Here is a 20,525-nt window from a genome sequence, read left to right on the forward strand (position 1 = left end):
CAGGAGGTTCCCAAACTTCAGACATACATTACTTTTTCACTTCAAAATTGTTCAGTGGTCTCTACTCATGCTTCTCTGGGGTCTGCTCCCTTCCTGATGGGATGGGCAGGGATGTCTTCCTCACTATCTTGTAGTAGTCTGGGATTCCCACAGAAGCAAAATCCCTAAACTGGTGGTGGGACCAGTGCCCCCTTCCTCAGAGGAGGCATCCTTGCCTGAGATGCATAAAACCTGCTAGTAGAAATCATGGCCTCACATAGTGATTCACACTGTTAAAACACTACTAAATGCCAAGAGCTGCCTTAATGCAACTTATGGTCTGAAATTCACATTTCCTATGTCTGAATTGTATGTATTATAGAGGACACATACAGTGAAAGAAGAAAAAAAACCCAAACCAAAACAAGAGGTTGTTTAAGTTAAAACAGCCTTTGCCATCCTGTACTGGGTTGACAGCTCTTCCAACCAGTGGAGTTATCCAGGGACTACTGCGATTCCCCAAGGTCAGCCTGACACACCTGATCACCTCTTCTCTCCATGCTACCAAATGTGAGACACTTAAATTAATAGATCAGCTTCTATCTGGTAATAAAATATCACATATATCCATTTACATGACATGTGAATCTGACTGACGAAATCCTATCACATGTGTCCCAGCAGTTTGTAGTACAGTTAGTCAGAGGAAAATTGAAAGTGAAGAAAAAGGAACATTTCCAGGCTGAGGAGGAAATGGGTAAGACGTTGAGCAAGAAAAAAGGCCTAATATTTCTTCCCCCGCCCCAGACATACGCACATAAATAAAGAGCGATTTCCCCTGCTCACTGGCTGTCACTTGCCTGCTGCATCTCTCTTGGGACCTCGAGCCATCCCTCCAAGATGTGGGCAAAGGTACTGTCTTGTTTCTTTGCACTGTAAGATGCACTTTTCTGCTTAAGCTTTTGTATCATCACTCTGTATGTTTCAGCAGGTGTACATCACACCATGGGATGTGTGGTTCACCTGCTTTAAACAACTTGTGTTCCTCAAGATAGTCTTAATGCTTTAGTACTTAAAGCTGAGTGAGAAACTTCTCTGAAATAAAGGGTACAATTCTGGTCACCATTGCTAGAAAAGAGTAATCCAATGTGAAAAACACAATGAAAAGCTACTGGCATAGTGGGGGTGAACCTGTATAATAAAGGAGGAGAGAGCAGCACAGCTTGTTTAACTTAGCAAAATTAAGGCCAAGCATAAATATCATCACTCTGTGTGGATATGTGCAGGGGAGTAGAGGAAGGGGAAGGACAAGGGGAAATGGAAGGAGAGAATTTGCAAAGAGACGGGGATGTTCAGAGCTATGTTCAGTAATGTCAGTATAAAAAAAAAAGCAAGTGTGTGTATAGACTGGTTGTAAATAATATATACTCTATAGGGGGAAGTTTCTAACGGTCAGAGAAGGGAAGGTCTAGATTAGTTTCTAATAGAGATATTAACAGCAGCTAACAACTGCAGCCAAGAAGCAGACTGAATCTGAATAATCATAGCACAGAATGGTTGGGGTTGGAAAGGACCTTAAAGATCACCTAGTTCCAACCCCCTGCCACGGGCAGGGACATCTTCCACCAGACCAGGTTGCTCAAAGCCCCATCCAGCCTGGCCTTGAGCACTGCCAGGGATGGGGCAGCCACAGCTTCTTTGGGCAACCTGTGCCAGTGCTTCACCACCCTCACAGTGAAGAATTTCTTCCTAATATCTAATCTAAATCTAAATCTAATGGGTCAATGCTCAACAAGAAAGCAAAAATAAAAAATTAGAAATACAATTCCCAGATCAGTAGGAGCCAAGAACAAGGAGCCACTGCTTTTCAAAGAGGTGAGAGCTCGTCTTGGAGAAAAGCTCAAACTCCAGCTGAGCGTGAATTCTATGGGAGCTGGGAGATAGCAGCAAGGGGTGCAAGGTAGAGCTGCCAAGCTCAGCAAGATTTGGGGTAGTAAGTCTGCTACTCAGGGAAATTAAATCTTGCCTCCTTGTGTGGTAGTGGCTGCACTGGATTGAAATGACACTTTCCCACTGATTTCAATAGCAATAAATAGGTGCCATGGAAAGCTAGATTTTTTTGCTTCTCTTTTTTTTATATATGTGTGTGCGTGTGTGTGTAGAGATATAGCTATAAATACAGTTACAGATATCTTGTGGTGTTACATCACCTGCAGTGCTTACCCTCAAGGACTCAAGTCAGGGAGGAAGCAGCAGAAATACAGAACAGGCAAGGACACTGATGAAAGTATAAATAAAATATAAATAACTGTGGTATTTCTGGGAATAAAAAGAGGAAGAATGTAAAACTTAGTTTTGCTGATGCAATTCATGTAAGCAGGGGCAGGGCAACAGAAATGGCCAGCATGCTAAGCAGTAGCCCAAAAGTGAAAGAAAAGAAAAAAAAAAAAAAGAGGGGAAAAAAAGAGTTTTCTTTACATGAAGAGAAATATCTACTTCCTCTTTTGTTGGTTTTTTTTCCCCCTCCCAGACAATTACGGGAAATTTTGCTAATGTCATTTATGGTTTGAATGCAAACCACTTGACAGACCAAGTCATTCAAAGAAGTAAGCGAATGATTCTGGATACTCTTGGAGTGGGGCTTCTGGGTACCAGCACTGAGGTCTGCCACAAAGTGACACAGTACAGCAAGGTAAGTGTGACAATCATAGCTTACCCTAAGGTTTAGCTTTCAGAAAAGCAAGGGAAAACTTAGGTTATAAGGGGAAACTTTGTCATGGTGAAATTCTTTTGGAGATGGGAAGAGAGAGACAGTGTTATTCCCACTGGAGACAGGGAAACTTCATTGCTCGAGTTACTTTTCACTCTGGATGGGCAGAAGTCTGTGTAAGAGACTGGATGCTAAGATCCCCCACTGCAAACACAGTTAATTAAGGATGCTTTCTTTTCTTTCACCTATAAGATTTTATTAAAAACATCCACATAGTAAACATCCCATATCACCAGACTTTCAAAATTAAGGAGCTGTTAAAAGGATGGAGAGTTAGTAGCAGGTTACTTCCAATCCATAAAACATAATTGTTTTCTGATGTACATTGATCATATTTCCCCTCCACTCTTGCTCTCTTTAAGTTAGAGAAGTACTTGACCCTGAGAAGAAGCCTTCCCAACACAGTGCATCAATGAAGAGTTCATCCCACTGTTTTATCGGTCAGACCTGCCCAGTTGCACTCAGGCTCCAGAGCTCTGTGCACTAGTAAGACTCTGCACAGAGATTCCCCCATTCCCAAACCCTGGTAGTTTATGCCCTTTTATTTAATTCCTTAAAGATCCCTTCATTGGCTAGAAGATCTGCTCAGCAAAAGGAAAGGAACAGCATCCTTTAGAGCATGGGGATACCAGTTCTAGGAGGCCATATATCATTTAATCATGGTCTTACTAAAATGTAGAAAAGCAGAACCATTAACTGGAGATCTTCCCCAAGAAGGTGATGACAGTTCTGAGGGAACTGCTGATGGGTGGTGAGAAGGCCAGAGGCTGTGTGAAGGTATTGAATGGCCAGATGGATGGTGTTGGTCTGTCCCCTGAGGTCTGTTTGGGCAGAAAGGGACATAAGCCAACAGGAAACCAAATTTCTTTTCATACTTTCTGAAAGAACAATATAACATTTGGGTCCCAAGAGGGTATGGTCTGATCTCAGTTACATCAGATATACAGCGCACATTTATTCTTGGGTTCAGGACTTTGAATTAATTGATGTCAATTTGTTTCAGATCTACAGCTCAGATATATCCAGTACCATCTGGGGCCACTTGGATTTCCGACTGCCTCCTCTGTATGCAGCCTTTGTGAATGGAGTGGCTGTAAGGGATGCTCTTTCATTTGCTCTTAAATCACACTAACTGATGCCATTCTTGCTCTAGAGAGAACAGAATGCTCCTAAAATCTTAGTTTGCTTTATTCTTCTGCCTGAAGCCTGCTACAAAATTTTCCTAGACTGTTCTCTTAATGTGTTTCAACTTTCTCCCAATGAGGCCAAGCTCAAGGTATGATATATATCTGATCCAACTCAACAGCATCCCTTACCTTAAATGCGGGACATGGGGCTGTTTTCAAAGGTCAGAACTCTACAGCTTGTTACAACTTTGCTACAGCTGCATTACAAGGAGGTACTCTTGCTCTCACTGATTTCACTGGGATCCAAATTTCATGCCAGCTGGCGAAGTATAGTTACAGAAAAACACAGATATAGACAGACGCACATATATATACATACACACATACAATATCAGAAGGCAATTTAATCTTCAGTTACACAGTTTTCAAAAGCCAATTATATATTTTGGACACATACTTTGTCATTAAAGCAATAGCTGACTCCCCAGGCATTTGTCTAAATTCAGATTAAAGCTGAAACCATTTGAAATTGAAAGATGCACAAGAGGTGGGGTAGACAAATTTGGCAATTATGCAAAACTAGGGAAGGTGACCAACCAAGGAAATGCTAATATTAAGCCTATCTAAATTAGTGTGACAACAGGATCAGAGGTCCAATTTGACACCTCATTTCCAACGTAGAGAAAATTACCTTGGAAATGAGATCTGGTACCTCTCAGCTCCTAGCAGTCCATGTAATATTCAAATCTGGCTGTTAGCATGTATATGATCATCTCAGTTTATGTCTCAGTCACACATCAATTCTAAGCACTTATTGATGACACCAGGGATGCAGCTTACCCAGTACTGGGCACAACTTTCGTCATCCTGCAGTGCAGAACAGCTTCCCAGCTGGCATCAAAGTTTTTCAAGGCAGGGACTGGGGAGCCTGACCACCTTCCCAGTTTGCTCTGAAGTAAGACATAGGTGAACAGGCATGAAAGTTCAGCTTTTGAAGCTTTATTGTATTATTAAAAATGCTGTCTGTCCCTGATGTTCTCAAGTTCTTGGGGGTTCTTGAAACTTGGCAGGGGGGAGGGTGGTATTGGCACCGTGTGACCAGCAGTACATTGCAGGCACTCACTGGACTGCTGGGAGCAGTCTTCTATCAAAACAGCAGCTCTATGCCATGCAGGGAATGCCCAAAACCTGCCTGAGCACCTGGGCTCTGGGCATGGGAAGGAGGCAGCATCTCTCTGGATACTCTCAAGGGCTAATCAGCTTGTCCCAGTTTTAAGAATGTAGTTTTCTCCTATTCCCAGCAACCCCAGGGACTCTAGTTCCTCATATGATAGGTCTTGTTTCAATGTGCTGAAAATTCAGGATAAAGCCTTGTGTACATTGGCAGGCTGGTGCCTACTGCCAGTGGATGGTTGCACTAGAGAAGTTCTGATGATACAGCTTTCAGTTAGCAGTAGGGATTCGACTGCTACAGTTTTAATGGTGTGAGCCCAAACAGCAGCATCAGTTGCAGTGCTGGGGAAGTGATTTCATTATGTTACACATAATAAACATATACTGTTGTGGGTGAAGTGAAAATTCACTTGAAATAGAATGATACTCCTTTGAGGCAAGATTTGTATTGCATCGCTGCATCTCACGGAGCCACGTTAGCAGTAAAGGTCTTAAAAAGAAAAACTTTTGAAGTTTTGTTTTCTAAGGAATATCTAGTTCTTCAGTCCTTTTTCATACCAGTTACAGGAGTTTCATTTGGCTGAGCCAATCTTGCCATGTCAGAGTTTATTTCTGATGACAAGTCAAGGCTTCTCTTTCCATTAGGTACACTCAATGGATTTTGATGACACGTGGCACCCAGCCACACACCCATCTGGGGCTGTGCTCCCTGCCGTGATTGCGCTCGCCGAGGCCTTCCCTCAGAAGAAAAAAATCTCAGGTCTTGATCTGCTCTTAGCTTTCAACGTGGGAATCGAGGTGCAAGGCAGGCTGCTGCACTTCTCCAATGAAGCCAGGAATATTCCAAAAAGGTACATAGAAATGCTTCAAGTAGAAAGCCGAGTGGAAGGGGTTTTTTCTTGGTGTTAGTACACTTAATTAAGTGCCAGTTAAAATATAAATGGAACAGTTAATCATATTTTCTGTTGTCTGCAAAATTAGGTTCATCTTAAATATAGATTTACATGACTGCTTAAGGCTTAGCTAATAAATTTATTTGTGAGAGCACTGATCATTTTACAAGAAGGAGGTGATTACCTTCCTATTTACTAAAAACAGCAGCAAAAGGGCAACGTTTAACAGCAGATACAATCATGTGTCACTTGCAAACTGGCTTGCTCTCGGCAGACAGGCGTCACTGGTGCTGGGCCCAGAGCAGAGCCCAAGAAGATGGGATGTGCTTAGGGGAAAGCCTAGAAGTGCGGGATTGGCTAGATGTCTTCTTGCTATTTTCTGTGCATTCCTTCTACCAGTTTTGCAAAACTAGTTCAGAATTAGAAAACTTGCCTCCCCTAACATGTAATTTATAGATGGCTGTAGATTATTTACAGATAATTTACAGACGACTATGAACTGTGGTGTTTTTGCCACTATTCTGTTCAGGATGCCTTGAACTATGAGCAGTTCTAACATTTCAGTTGCTTTCTGCGGAGGACCTATGGTAAGCAGCGCTATTGCAGTTTAACTTGCTCCTGGGGAAAAGCAACATCTTTTTGTGTTAGGACCACACATGAATTCGGGATGTATGTTTCTTTATGATCCAATCTGTCTTCCACAGCAGTGGAAGGAAATGTGAGCTTGTGTATATGCTGAATTCAGATGACTTTTTGAAATATGGTAAGGAAGATATTTTGTTTCCTCAGGTTCCACCCACCGACTGTGGTTGGTACAATGGGGAGTGCAGCAGCTTGTGCCAAACTGCTAGCTCTTGACCAGCTGAAATGTAAAAACGCCTTGGCTATTGCTGCCTCCTATGCAGGTGCCCCACTGGCTAATGCAGCAACCCAAACGAAGCCCCTCCATGTTGGCAATGCTGCCAAGCATGGACTGGAAGCAGCTTGCTTGGCATCACAGGGCCTTCAAGGAAACAAACAGATCTTGGACATGGAGTCAGGGATAGGGGCCTTTTATACAGATTACAACCCACAGACTCTGCCAACCTTGCAGTCCTATCCCTGGCTGTTGGGCCAGCAAGATGTGGCCATCAAACGCTTTCCTGCTCATCTTGGAACGCACTGGGTGGCTGATGCAGCATCTTCTGTTAGGAGGAAGCTTGTGGAGAGCAGTGACAACTTGCTCCCCCTTGATAAAATAGAGAAAGTCACTCTCAAAGTCCCAGAAGTCAAATATGTGAACAGACCCAGCCCTACTTCAGAGCATGAAGCTCGACACTCCTTCCAGTTTGTTGCATGCTCTGCTTTGCTAGATGGCACCATGTCGGTCCAGTCCTTCACCAGCGAAAACATTCACCGGCCAGCCTTGCAGGAGCTCCTCTACAAAACACAGCTGGAGCACCCTTCTGATAACACACCTAGCTTTGAGAGTCTTTACTGCGAAGTGAGTGTCACGCTTCGGGACAACACCGCGATCAGTGACCGCTGCAATACATTCTACGGACACTGGAGGAAACCTCTGAAAAAGGAGGACTTGGAGAAAAAGTTTCAATCCAATGCCTCCACTGTCCTGCCTGCAGAAGCCACAGAAGGCATTATAGAGACTGTGTACAATCTGGAGAAAATAGAGGACTGTTCTGTATTAAGTAGATTTTTATCAGGACAGTCAGCTAGAGAGCCTTCGCAGAAGCTGTGCTTCCTTTGAATGTTCCGACAGCTGGATGCTGTTCACAAAGCAAACGCCAAACTCAGGACAAACTCTTACTTAGTGACTCAAGCACTTTTAATTGGACTACTGTAACACAAGAGCCACGTTCAGTCCAATATTGTGGGTTTTGACTAAGTAAATACCTTAGCAATTATGTGCACAGCACAGGCTGAACAGAAGATCCATACTGGCACAGACTACTTGGATTATCTTTATACCTCTAGAAACAGAGCACTGCTTGCACACAACACAAACATTTCCCTGCTCTTCTGCCAAAAATATCTGTATGTCCTGCTTCCACTAATTAACTCCATAAAGAAAATCCAAATTCTGGAGGAGTATGGAAATGCTGTCTCCATCACTGTGAGAAGGCCAGCGAATATAAGTTTTTATATATTTACCTCTGTAGATTTAGCTCTGAAGCCTCCTTGAAGATGACACCCGCTACGTTGAAGTTTGTGCTAAAATAAATGCGTGCTAAAATAAATGTGCCACACAGAGCCGTAGCACTTGATATTCTGTAACATGTCAGATTTTGCTGTAAGGATTGGTCTGGCACTGACGAGGTAAAGGTTAGCGCCCTTCCTGATCATGCCAGCTGCGGAGCAAGAGGGACAACTCAACACTCCCCATCGTAAAAGCAGTTATTTCACAGTTCCATCTTTTCACTGCTCTGTGGTACAGGTTTGTTCCTGCTGTATTCCTGCTCCAGTTACAAGGCACTCGCTCAGCAAGACATGATTAGCACTAACGAGCAATGACACGTTTAGATTATTACTTCAGGCACTGCAAAGCATGAGCTACAGTACACTCGTGATGAGTGACAGAGACCTGTGAGCATCAGAATGCTTCTTAGGGGAGACAATTAAGTGTCCAAAGTGACAATCAACATACCTTGATAATGAATTCTGGGAAGTTTTAGTTCCTTCAGGAGTACAAAGCTGTGCCAGACTGCGCTTCTAAGAAAGGCTGACAACATTTGTTTACATTTGGAAGATCACAGCACGTGTTCTAACATACATAAAACGTACCTCCCTTAGGGCACCAAATTACATATGCAAAAGATCACAAAATAAAGATAATTCATTTTACTAAAAACCTCACATTATTTATTAGAGCAAACTTGTGTATTTTCCACATACAAGGTATCCATTTGTGCTTAAGCCTCTGACTCTCGGTTTACAAAAAGTTGGTTTACCTAGAGGGCTCTGCAAAAATTTCAGAAGTCCATTAGTTACACTTGCTTAAAGATTTGCAAGGGAAGGAAAAAAAAAAACGAAAAACAACAAACCAACTAATAACCACATTCTTTTCTTTTTCCCTTCTGATTAGAAAGTAGAATTTCATTACCTATACTGAAGGTATACAGACTCATTTACAGCTATTTCATCTGTAATTATAGCTGGGTAGGTAACACCAAATGTGAATTACTGATAACCATTAGTGATGTGATAAAACCCCACTGGACAAGGAGGGTTGCTGCACTATTTTATCAAGACTGAATATATTCAGATTAATGAGAAAAAAAAGCAGAACACGCCCACCACAGCAACCTTCAACACATGCTTTCTATTTTAAAAGAGAAATAAATAGGATAAACTTAGCAATAACCGTTTGAAGTATTACAGATTTAAAAAAAAAAAACAAAACCAGAAAACCACACCAAGAACTGTGAAGTTTAGCAGTTGCATTATTTTATTAATACAATCAAAGGAAGCTAAAAGCTTACACTTAGTTAATTTGATTTCCTCATAGAAGTCTGTACTCTTCCAGTCAGGCAAGTTTCAGGACTTCTTGCACCATTGTTCCAATTCCATCAAAGATTTCATGCAGAGGAGCCTTGCACATGAAAGCACAGGTAGTAACTATTTTATTGGCTTTATCCACATGGGATTCATTTACATTTTTGCAAATGTGCTTACATCCAAGCTCTGCTATAGCAGATGCCGTTTCAGCATCAGGAAATCTGTAAATAAAACAACTGTAATTAACATAAAGAGATGATACAGTCATAAAGTTCTGCCAACATAACTTGAATGAGAGAACTATAGTAATATTTAAGTGACTCTTTAGTTGAAGGTGACAAAGGAGTCAGACTGCCACTGTCAGGTTCTCCCATCCGTAGGGACACAAGTGAGATCTGATCTCTTTGAAAACAGGGTCTGAAATGCAAAGCCACGGTAATTCAGAAAGTACATTTCTGGTTTTAACCTTTCAGTAAGATTACAAGATGATACCAAGTGCAGCCATAGCTGATCCTCAGAAGTCTGAGAGATGTCAGCTGAACTTGCAGAAATGTTAGACCTTTTCCAACACCAGAATTCCACTGGGATTCTGCAGAGATTTTTTTTTTTTTCCTGAGGATAAGGGAGGAACAGATGCAATCCCTCACTACTGCTGCTGCTATGAAATTCCACTCAGGAGTTACCAGGAGTTGACAATCCTTGAAGCAGCACTGACTTCTGCCAGGCCCTTTTCTCACCTGCCTCCCCTAAACTGGCCCCAAACCACTACCACCAGAAAAACTTCATTAAAACACCCTGAGCTGACAAAAGCCCACAGATGCAAGCTAAACAACCACTCAAATTACCACAAATTTTTGAATGCCAGCCGGACAGATGCCTGTTCTTCATTTGCACATTTGTAATATGAACCATGGCCTTCAAAGGCACTGGGTAAGCAAATTCTGTATCTCACTTAGTGTAAGCTAAAATCTATCACTCAATTACCATGAATGTAATGTGAAAAAATAACTTTATATCCTTGGTCACCGGTGCATTTGCACAGCAGTGATTCTGTAAAAGTCACTTTGTTCTGTCACTTTTAGGGCTGACAGATGCCACATCCAGTGACTCATTAGCACACACACTGTACAATAAAGCCAGTGCAGGAACCCATGTCACCTTTGGTGGCTCAGAGCAATAGATTAGGCAAGAGATAAGGCTATCTAGAATTTTCAGACTATTAGTTGTACTGTGTCTGTGTCTGTTGGTATTATACAACATATCACAGACCAATATATTTCTGAATTTAGGGATAAACTGTTCCTGTGTACTAGCACATAAGTCACATGACCTCATGGATTCTGTCTGCCTGCCCCAAGAGCTCTGTGCCTACCACTATTATGCAAGTGAAAACTTGACGTAAGTGAAAAATGTCACTAATAAGTTACCCAAGGTTTACTGGCACCAGAGACCTCAGACTTTTGCACAGAAGACTGGCCACTTCCTAATCCTAATTCCCATATAAATTATCTTCATCCATTTTCTTCTTACCTTCCATCTACATTTTTATCTTGGCCGACTGTAACTTCACAACCAGGAAAGACTTTAGCTGCCAGAACTGGTGATATACAGCACAAACCAATGGGCTTTTTAGCACTGTGGAAAGCTTGGAGTGTGGAGTTTACATGTTCATTGACAGTACAGTTCTTGCCATCTGTAGCCCAGGAACACAGGTTCTTTGCTACACCAAAACCACCTAAAAAAAAAAAAAACAAAAACCCATACCAAAAACAGAACAACCCCAAAAGCTCTTCTCATTTTTTTACAACATAATCTTGGCAGATGTAGGAATGTTAAGTTGCTATACTGACGGTTTTCAGCACGTGAAACTTGATGAGTTTACGACGTTAAAAGTTCAACTGCACACTTTTTATACCACGTATGTTACACAGGCCAGAAAGCTTAATCTTGCTTCAATAACCAACAAATAGAAAACCTCACATCCATTTGCTAGTCACTGGAAAAGCTGCACCATCTGATATGCACCCCTCAATAAGCAAGAGAGAGATAAGAAGAAAGACCAATGATAACTAAAAGTGATAACAAAAAGTATAAGAGCGTAATTCATGAGGCTAATGCAAACAGTGATTTGACCCTCTACAGTAATTCATTCTCAAGTTTTAGTTCTATACTTCAGCAACTAATAGAGTTTTTTCCTCCCCTCAAATGATTTATGGACTTAAAAAAAAAAAGCCCCAAAAGTTTAACACAATAAGAACAAAATGGATATTACATAAAAAGGCAATGATAACATGCGATATTCTGAGACATACCACTCGTGAATGGTAACATAATTTCCTATTAAAAATAATGCTGGATTTTTCTTCCTAGAAATTAGTTATAACAATCGCTTTACTTGCATTTAATCTTCATTTAAATGTACAAGCATATTATATTTTACAGCACCTTCATTTGCTGGATTTATAACCATCAAAATAGACAGATTAAGAAGGTTATTAGTGTAACCATCGATTATACTTGATTCCTTATGGAATGTGCACAACATCAACTTTTCTACAATAAACAAACAGAAATTTCCACAAGTACTTCAATGAACAACATCAAGAAGCTTTGCATTTTTAATATTTTTCCTTTCACTCTTTGCTCACTTTCAAGTGTTATCTGGAATCTCTGAGGTAAGATTTTAATTTTCAAACTTAATAGGTTTCATTTCCCTCTAACAGTTATTACAGCAACCCCCCTGAGCCTGGGTTATAACAGCATGAAATTAACGTGGAAAATATTTGCTAGGCTCTACTCCCTGATCAGCTCTGATGTCACCCACGCGTTTTAGTGCTGGAAGTGTTTCTCCACGTTATACAGCCACCCTCTGCTGGCCTTACAACAAAAGACAGCGTAACAAAATTCACAGCGGGCACAGCCGTGAAGGCCGTCTTCAGCAGTACTATGAATACTCTGGAAACTGATCTTCAGCGTCACAGTTGCCTCGTAACGCCTTGGCTTCTTCATTTCTAAAGTGATTACAATTACCTCTGTCTGAAAGGCAATTTTGTGGTCTATAAATAAAAAATTATCCATAAACATGTTTAGTATAACTTCATCAGCAGCAAACCAGATACATAATTAAAACAACATGTACTCACATCTGACAGCGAATATAATCTATTTGGCAACCTGCTATACTGCCAACAATTTCAGAGGCCCTAAAACTAAGACACTGCCATGTAATATCAGGTTTGGGCCCTACTTTTGTACTCTGGTCAGTGTTCTTGTCCACAAACAGGCACTGAAGTTTTCACAATCCTTAGAAAGAAGGAATAGTGTGATGTATAATTTGACACCACAAGAACACTCTGGCATTTTAAATTAATAAACTATAAATTAATAAATAAACTGAGATGACCTGCCAGCCCATAAGAGCTTCCTAAAACATCTTCTCATCCTCAAAAGAAAGTAAAAAGAAAGAAAACACCCACATACATCTCAAATTCAAGATGTAATTTATTCTCCAAATCGATTTAAAAATAAAAAAACAGCAGAAGCAAACCAGTTATTTGCAATTGAAAAAAACCCCACGATTTTCTTTTAAAAGCACCTACCAGGGAAAATGACTGCATCAAATTCACTAGCTTTCAGTTCAGCCAAATCCTGAATATTTCCTCTTGCCAATCTCGCACTTTCAACTAACACATTTCTCTTCTCTTCTGTTGGACTTCCTTTCAGGTGATCGACTACATCCTTTTGCTCAATATTGGGGGCAAATATCTTCACCTAGAACACAGAGACGAATCAATTTTGTGAATATAAACAGAACTCACGCAGCCTGGTCACAAGAAAGATCATTTCATGAAATCAGGTTTTGTTCCTGAAGTCTCTTATCCAAGAGAAGTGGATTCCACAGGATGGATCTATCACATTAAATATCTGAAGTGACAGGTGGCATATTAGGACAGGTAAATCCGGTCATCCTCCCCATCCTATTCCTACAGCCTTTAGACAGAACTGCATTCTTGGCCAGCATTAAGCTTACCGATTTTGCTATGGCCTGCATTCCCTCTGCAGGTAACCCCAAGGACAAACAGAGCACCGTCATTTGTACCAGCAGCCTGACTGGACACACAGCTGAGTCTGAAGAAAGGCTACTCTTAACTATTATGGGATCAGAGCGCTAAAAAAGTTTTACAAAAAAAGTTTAAAAGATACAGATGCAAACCTTACAGCCATTTCCAGTGCAGACATTAGAGTTACTTGCTTTCCTAAGACACTGGTAGCAGGAAGGAACAGCAAAAGACGGAATAACATATTTTGAACAATAAGGGAAAGCTGCATTAAAATGTCAAGCTCTGTGAAAGCTGTACCGCAAAGGCTGTCTTCACGTATCTGTTTTGAAGTTTGCCTGGCAGGCTTCTCAGCGCTCGCCACTTTAGTTCACTTTAGAGAGGGCAATTTTGTGCTAAATGTGGAGGTGCCGTTGTTACCGTCAGACACCCCAGTGCCGCTACACCCAGACACCCGCAGCCACGGGCACGACCCAGGCACACCCCACACCCTGGTCCGGGCTTCCCAGGGACTCCCCGTTACCGAAAAAGCCCAGAAACAGCTGGCACAAACAAGCAGGTGAACCCGAGCGAGGGCGAGCGCCGGCCTTCCGCAGAACCGGCTGGACAGCGGAGCCGGCACGTTAACCGGGCCCCATCCCCGGCTCGGCGCAGCCTGGGGCGGGGGCGGGCAGCGGGCTGGGCCTCCTGCCGCTCCGCACGGCCGGCTGCCGCCCGCCGCCCCTGCCCGGGGACACGCACGTCTCGGGGAGGGGTATAAATACAGAAAAGGGAGGGGGTAAGATAAGGAGGGAGAGTACGGCTGAACAGACTTGGTGGCGTGCAGTGGTGAGAAGCGGGAGGAGCTCGGATCCCACAAACCGTGCCCAGCGCCGGGCTTCGGCACAGGGCCTCGGCGGGGAGGGACGCAAAGAGATGGGGAGACGAACCCGGCCGCCCCCCGGGGAGCCTGTCGCACCCGGCTCCGCACAGCCGCCGCGGGGGGGCCGGGAGCCGGGCCCCGCCTGGCCGCCCCCTACCTCCGCGCCGCCGCGGCTGAGGTGCACCAGCGCCGCCGCGGCCTCGTGAATCTCGCTGCCATCGAAGACGCCGCAGCCGGCCAGAACCACGGCCACCCGCTTGCCCATGGCGGCCGCTGCCGAGCCCGGGCGCAGCCTGCTCACGCCACCGAACCCGGGCCCGCAGCACCCTCCCTCCTCCTGCTGCGCCTGCGCCACTGGGCCCTCCCCGGGCTCCGCGGCCTGCCCCCGGGCTGGCGGGGCCGGCGCCCCGCGGCTCAGCCGCACCGTCCGCAGGTGTTGCGGGCAGTTTTCCACTAGGTGCTCTCCCTCCTGCTTACAAAACGTGGGTGGGAATGAGTTTTAAACGTTGCAGAAATCTGGGGAAAAAAAGCACGAGACCTGCCTTTAGTTTTAAACGATGCAGGCTCAGGAGTCTTTTTGGTCTCGTTTCTCGCCGGGCCCTCGCAGTGTTGTTACCTACCCACCGCGTTCCTGCAGCTTGTCTGAGGGCTGCTGTGCCACCAGCAGGGCCTTGCAGAGGCTCCGTGGTGTACCCCTGCAGCTGGTTCTTTGTTTTACACATAGGACTATAATGGTGTAATGAATATACTTTGAAAGCCAAGTGAAGTGGAGTGTGGGTAGGGGCCAGCGGTACTGATGGGCCCTGATGCTGTTTGTTTCCATGATAACCTTACTCGACAGACCCACACACATCTTTTGGCTCCCTTAACCTCATACTGCGCTGTGGGGAGCAGCTTCGTTTTACCAGGAAAACCAGTTTCTTTGGAAAACCAGCCTGCCTTTTCACCTGCTCCCAGCTTAGTCATCAAGGCATTGGCCTAGGAAATCAAGGGTTTCCTTGGCCCAAGGCAGCATTCACCTGTAGTCCCCTTCTTACACACACATGCCACGCCAGAGACCAGTTCTAGTCAATTTTAGCAAGATCTCTCAGCTCTCGGTCCTTCATTTTTCGTGAGCTGCTTCTCTTACAAGAAGAAACTTGGGCTTAATAATGAAAACATACACTTTTACGGGACCAGAGGGCTGAAAAGCTCGATTTTGTAGAAAAATGAGAGTGTCTTCAAAAAATCTGGAGCATGGGGGTTCTGCAGGGGACCCAACAGTGCATCAGCTGGGAAGCGCAAAAACGGCATATGAAAGCAAAGTCTCTGTAACAAAATGCGTTCAGCTATATACTGAGAGGTCAGGAGGCTGTGTGGGATAATGGATAGGGAGACTTTTGAACAGGAAAGGGCCAAGATAGGGAAACTCCCTGCTTAAAGGCAGACTGCTGTCTGCTGGGCAATCTTTGCTCCAAATGAATGTAGGGCTACAGCTCGGACTCCACCACAGCTCGCACTCTGTCTCTCAGGATTAAGAGCAGGACTGCAGTGCAGCTGCAGTTCAGAATGCCCACAACTGCTCAAAATGCTTGAGTTAGAGCTCTGTACAGCACCAAATCTTCACCTTACTCTCCAGATTGAGTAGGACCCCAGGGAAATTCCAGTGGAGCCATCTCAACCCAGAGAAATACAAAATATGTTTGGTGAGAGTGGAGTGGCAGTTCAGCATTCTTACTGGCATGGGACTCCTTAGGCGCAGATGTAGGAGAGTGGGAAGGCTGGGTTGGGGATCAGGGACCTGAGAGTCTCCAGAGCTAGAATCCCACTAGAGTCCTACTCAAGCTTGAATGCTAGGAGGATGCTGCTGTCTGGAAGGAGCTTCATTTCAGTGCATGTTTGGAGATACAAGCAGAGTCCCAGACTCTCCTGTGTGTTAGAGCCAGGGTTAATGTTAGAGCTAGGGGACTGAGCACCTTCAAAGCTGGAATTCCCTGCTTCTTTCTGTCCTGACTTACTGGCTAGTACTGTTCCTGGGTGGATCTGAATTGTCAGTAACCTCATCTCTAGCCTTGCTTCTGGTCCTGTCCCTTGGGTGGACCTCAGACTCACATTACAGGTAGCCCTTTTTCCTGGATGGACCTTGGACTTGATTGGGATTCCAATTCCCATCCCACTTCAGGTTCCCCCATGTCACATCTCTGTGACACCTCCATAACTGACCTGGCTCTGTTCCATGGTCTAGCTCCAGCTCGCTCATGCCATCTCCTGGCTTTGTGATCTTATCATGGCCCTCTGTATCTGCCTTAGGTCCATATTTTCATCCCAGGTCATGGCACATCCTTGCCCTGGCTCTGCACCACCCTGAAGTATCGCCCTGTGATGACTCTTCTCTGGCCTGGGCCCACAAAAGCAAGTAGCAACAGGAGCATTTCACAAGCGGTACACCTCTGAAACCAGATCTTTGCAAGGTGAGAGTACAAACCCTGATGGGAGAAGAAGCTGCTGTGAAGGCCCAGAGTGCACTAGTAGCCCTATGATTACGCAGGCTAGCCTCAGCTGTGGCCTCCACCCTCACACCCTCTGGCCACAAACCCATGGGCTGCATGTAAACTTAGGCCTGGATGTCTGGAGATGGTACGAGATATGCTGTAGATGTGCATGTCCAGTCCTGTTTCTTGTCGTCCTGACACACAGGTCTTCCTGCACAGACCGTGAACCTGTGCTACAGGTAGTATTCTGCCTCCTGGATGGAACTTGGACACATCATAGGTAGCCCTGGGCTTGATTCTACCTTGCTGTTTCTGGGGCTGTTGCTGGATCCAGCCACTACTACATACCTGTTCCCATTGAGAAACTGCAGGACTGCAGTGTGGTCATTGATGTCACTGCCCTTGCCTGCACCATGGTCACCTCTGCTCCTGGGTTGTCCTCTCTTGCAAAGCAGCCCTACTCCTGCTGCTCCCTGACACCCCCAGAGATAGCATAAATGACAAAAGTTGCTGCCTGACTTCAGATAAACATCTGGGGAGTGGGGACGAGGATTCACTGCTATGCAATGTGGCAGCATCAGAGTTAGGGTGCCAGGGCATGGTGAGGGCTGGCTGCTCTCCATGGGGAGCCTAGCATGATAAAAGGACAAGTGGAGGCTGTGTCCCACCCTCCCTGAGCAAGGTGAGCAGGGCAGCTCTGGTGATGGCAATGAAGTTCCACCAAGAGTCCAATCACTAGGCAAGTCCATAGTGATGAGGCAGATCCAAGGCCAAGCTGGGTTGTCAGATGCATGAGTCAGGGTCTGCACCCATGGGGTACATGTCTGGGCCCAGGCGTGGCTGCAGCGTAGCTCAGGTGGGAGGCAAGAACCTTAGCTTAAAAGCAGCTCCCCATGAAAGGAGTAGGGAGATCCTGCTGAGGTGTCTCAGCAGAGCAGAAGCAATTTCTGGCTGTCCACACAACAGTTCTTGTCAGACTTTGAGCAACCAGCTACACACCCTGAAGGGGAGAAAGCATGTACTGTTCCCTTCAGGTTTCAAAGGGTTGAATTACAGCTCTGTCCAGGACCCCAAGGCTTTTCCTGCTGCTCAGGATTTGAGAAAGATATTTTCTCTAGTGGAAATCCTGCTCTGAAGGGCCTTAGTTGCCTAACAACATATTCTCATATTGGCTTAAATTTGACTTGAATAGTTCTTTGTATTTCACAGACTGCATCTGGTTGACTCATAAATTTACTGATCTCTACCCTGCAGCAGATACCAGAGAGTCCCTCCTAGCACAAAACTCATGATGAACTTCATTTGCATCCTTATTCCAGCCCTCATTCTATCTCTCAGGCTTCAGCAGAGCCCTCTGGAATTCCAGCTTGGAAATAAATAATTTCCCTCCCTTGTCCCCTAAGCTGCTAGACAAAGCAGAAGCTGCCCTGCAGTTCCAAATGCTCACTGAGCTGCACACCTCTCCTGAAGCACAGTCCTCATCCTAGCTCTCAGGGTTAAGGAGGACATGAGGGGAACCCTTAGCCCTACCTTACATGGTCACAAAGCCCAGCCGTTCTCCTTTTCTGTAGAGAAAGATACGGCTTTCTCTCACCCCAACTCACAGTTCAGGTTGCATCTCAGGCTATATAGCAGAGCATAGGTGCAGAGGAGTCCTGTGTATAGCTCCTTTTTTCAAGATTTCTTTCATACTCCTCAAAGGCGAGAGGGTGGACCTCAGACTGATGAACTCCTGTCTTTCAGACTGGCTTCAATATGACTTCAGGTGACGTTTGTATTTCTCAGTGTGCATCCAGCTGACTCAATTGCTAACATACACCATTGTGAATATCTTTTTAAAAAAACCCACCAAGCTGCAAGCAGTAAAACTGCCAGCTGCGTAGTTTTGTTTGCTGTGATCCGTATATATAACTGTAATTTTCTGACTGAATGGCATATTGCTAGAATATAGGCTGGCAGATGTGCAGCTGAGCATGTAAACACCATCCAGAGGAGCCCATTGTTGTGAGATAGGAGCTGTTACTTCAGGTTCACCAGCATCTTTGCTGTGACTATTACAGTGTGATGACTCACGTAGATGTTCAAACCCAAAGTAGCTGTTCAAAAATACAACAGCAGGGTTGGTTTTCCCCTTTCCCTCTGTTCCTTCCATCCTGTCGCTTTCAAGGGCAGAGGTGGAGAAGGTGCTGTTTTATAATGGGAAATCTCCAAGAGTCTTCTTCATTGTCTCAGGAAAATATTTGCTTTTCACTAATCAAAAGGAAATACTCCGGGAAATAAGAAAAAATTTAGGAATTTTGTCAAATCCAGACGTTGATCTTTGTAGTCAGTCTCAATCTTTCCTTTAAGCCTGCTAGTGGACAGAGATGCAGATCATCTCTGTGAGTTTATAAAGGGCACTTTGACATGTTTCTGGATAATAAACGAGACAGCCGCTGACTCAGAAATTGCTGATGTGAGCTTTTTTAGCTGAAGTACATTTATTCACAAATCTATTAGTTGTTAATTTTCCATGTTAAAATATGGTTCACAACAAAACCTAGATTCTATGAGAAGAAAAACCAGTACTGTGCTGCAAAAATTTTGTATGGGATGCAATGAAGTAAGATATAAAAATGCTACTAAAATGAAAAAAAAAATTATAAAATCAATAGCTTTACCATCTTAGTTATTTGACCTGACACCTTCAGCAATCACAGCAGTGCCTGCATGAGACTTAATAGTCCAAATTGTAAACTGAGCCAGGATTAAGAACCAGTTCATAGTGTATTTCCAGTTTGGCTACTGAGCAGTTACAGTACCTTCATTATGTCATTTCACTTCCCTGCATCTTGGTTTCATAGCAGGGATAAATTATGCTTCCATTATTTCATAAAGCACTTCTAGAGTTACACATCAAAAACTCTGAAACTAGGAGTTACGGATATATTCCACAGAAACACATACCTTTTTGAACAGATGAAAGAGCTGGCATCTTGTGCTACGCTCAAGCTAGGAAACACATATGAGTAATAGCACATGCTGTTTTATAAAGAACAAACCCAGAGCTTTACTTTAAAACAAACAGAAATAACATGGATGAGATTGAATTGAAATATGGGAATATAGGTATGTGTAGATCATGCATACATGCATTAATATATAATGCTAAATGGCATGGATTTTAAATATAAGCAGTATAGAATCAGGCAGGAATGAAGTGAGATACAGAAATATTGCTGAAATGAAGGATTTTAATAGCTGTGCCATCTTACGGTTTTCTGAACACCTTTAGTACCTCCGAAACTGATATTCAGCAGCCTATCCTGCATTTTTATGTAGGATGCAGGGTTCTCCACCTCCAATTTTGTTTGAATACAGCCTAGCATGTAGTGCTGACTAGAGAACTGATTGTTCTTTAGGGGCTTGTATGCAATGAGCAGGGATATTTCTCTGGCTCCTGATAGCCAAAAGTCCACAGCACAGTTATTATTTACCCAGTGAAGAGCAAACGGCAGTGCTTTCACTGCAGATCCCAACCACCAAACTTAGCCTCCTGGACTCTGATGCCAGTGTAGCTGGTTTTGAACTCTACAGAGCTGGAAAAAGCTGTGCTTATTCCAGGGATGATGCTGGCAAACTGGTCCTCACCGTTTCCCTTAGCCAGAGTTCATCTGCAAGATAGTTCTCGCTGTTGCCATAAAACCAAGAGAACAAACTG

General features: G+C 44.0%; 2 protein-coding genes across 2 annotated transcripts; one reads left to right on the top strand and one right to left on the bottom strand.

The window, feature by feature from the left end:
• Nucleotides 1-820: 820 nt before the first annotated feature.
• ACOD1 (aconitate decarboxylase 1) lies at nucleotides 821-9,261 on the top strand. Its single transcript, XM_040584233.1, has 5 exons — nucleotides 821-891; nucleotides 2,510-2,671; nucleotides 3,753-3,842; nucleotides 5,695-5,900; nucleotides 6,732-9,261. The coding sequence occupies exons 1-5, from the start codon at nucleotides 880-882 to the stop codon at nucleotides 7,684-7,686; spliced, it is 1,425 nt and encodes a 474-aa protein (XP_040440167.1). The 5' UTR covers nucleotides 821-879; the 3' UTR covers nucleotides 7,687-9,261.
• Nucleotides 9,262-9,366: 105 nt separating this feature from the next.
• Nucleotides 9,367-14,693, bottom strand: LOC121083646 (glutamine amidotransferase-like class 1 domain-containing protein 3A, mitochondrial). Its single transcript, XM_040584237.1, has 4 exons — nucleotides 14,512-14,693; nucleotides 13,034-13,205; nucleotides 10,965-11,169; nucleotides 9,367-9,655 (listed from the first exon to the last, which is right to left on the bottom strand). Exons 1-4 carry the CDS (start codon nucleotides 14,617-14,619, stop codon nucleotides 9,463-9,465), a joined length of 678 nt encoding a protein of 225 aa, XP_040440171.1. The 5' UTR covers nucleotides 14,620-14,693; the 3' UTR covers nucleotides 9,367-9,462.
• Between the last annotated feature and the right edge of the window lie 5,832 nt (nucleotides 14,694-20,525).

The sequence above is a fragment of the Falco naumanni genome, chromosome 2 (assembly GCF_017639655.2).
Source record: "Falco naumanni isolate bFalNau1 chromosome 2, bFalNau1.pat, whole genome shotgun sequence".
Lineage (NCBI taxonomy): Eukaryota > Metazoa > Chordata > Aves > Falconiformes > Falconidae > Falco > Falco naumanni.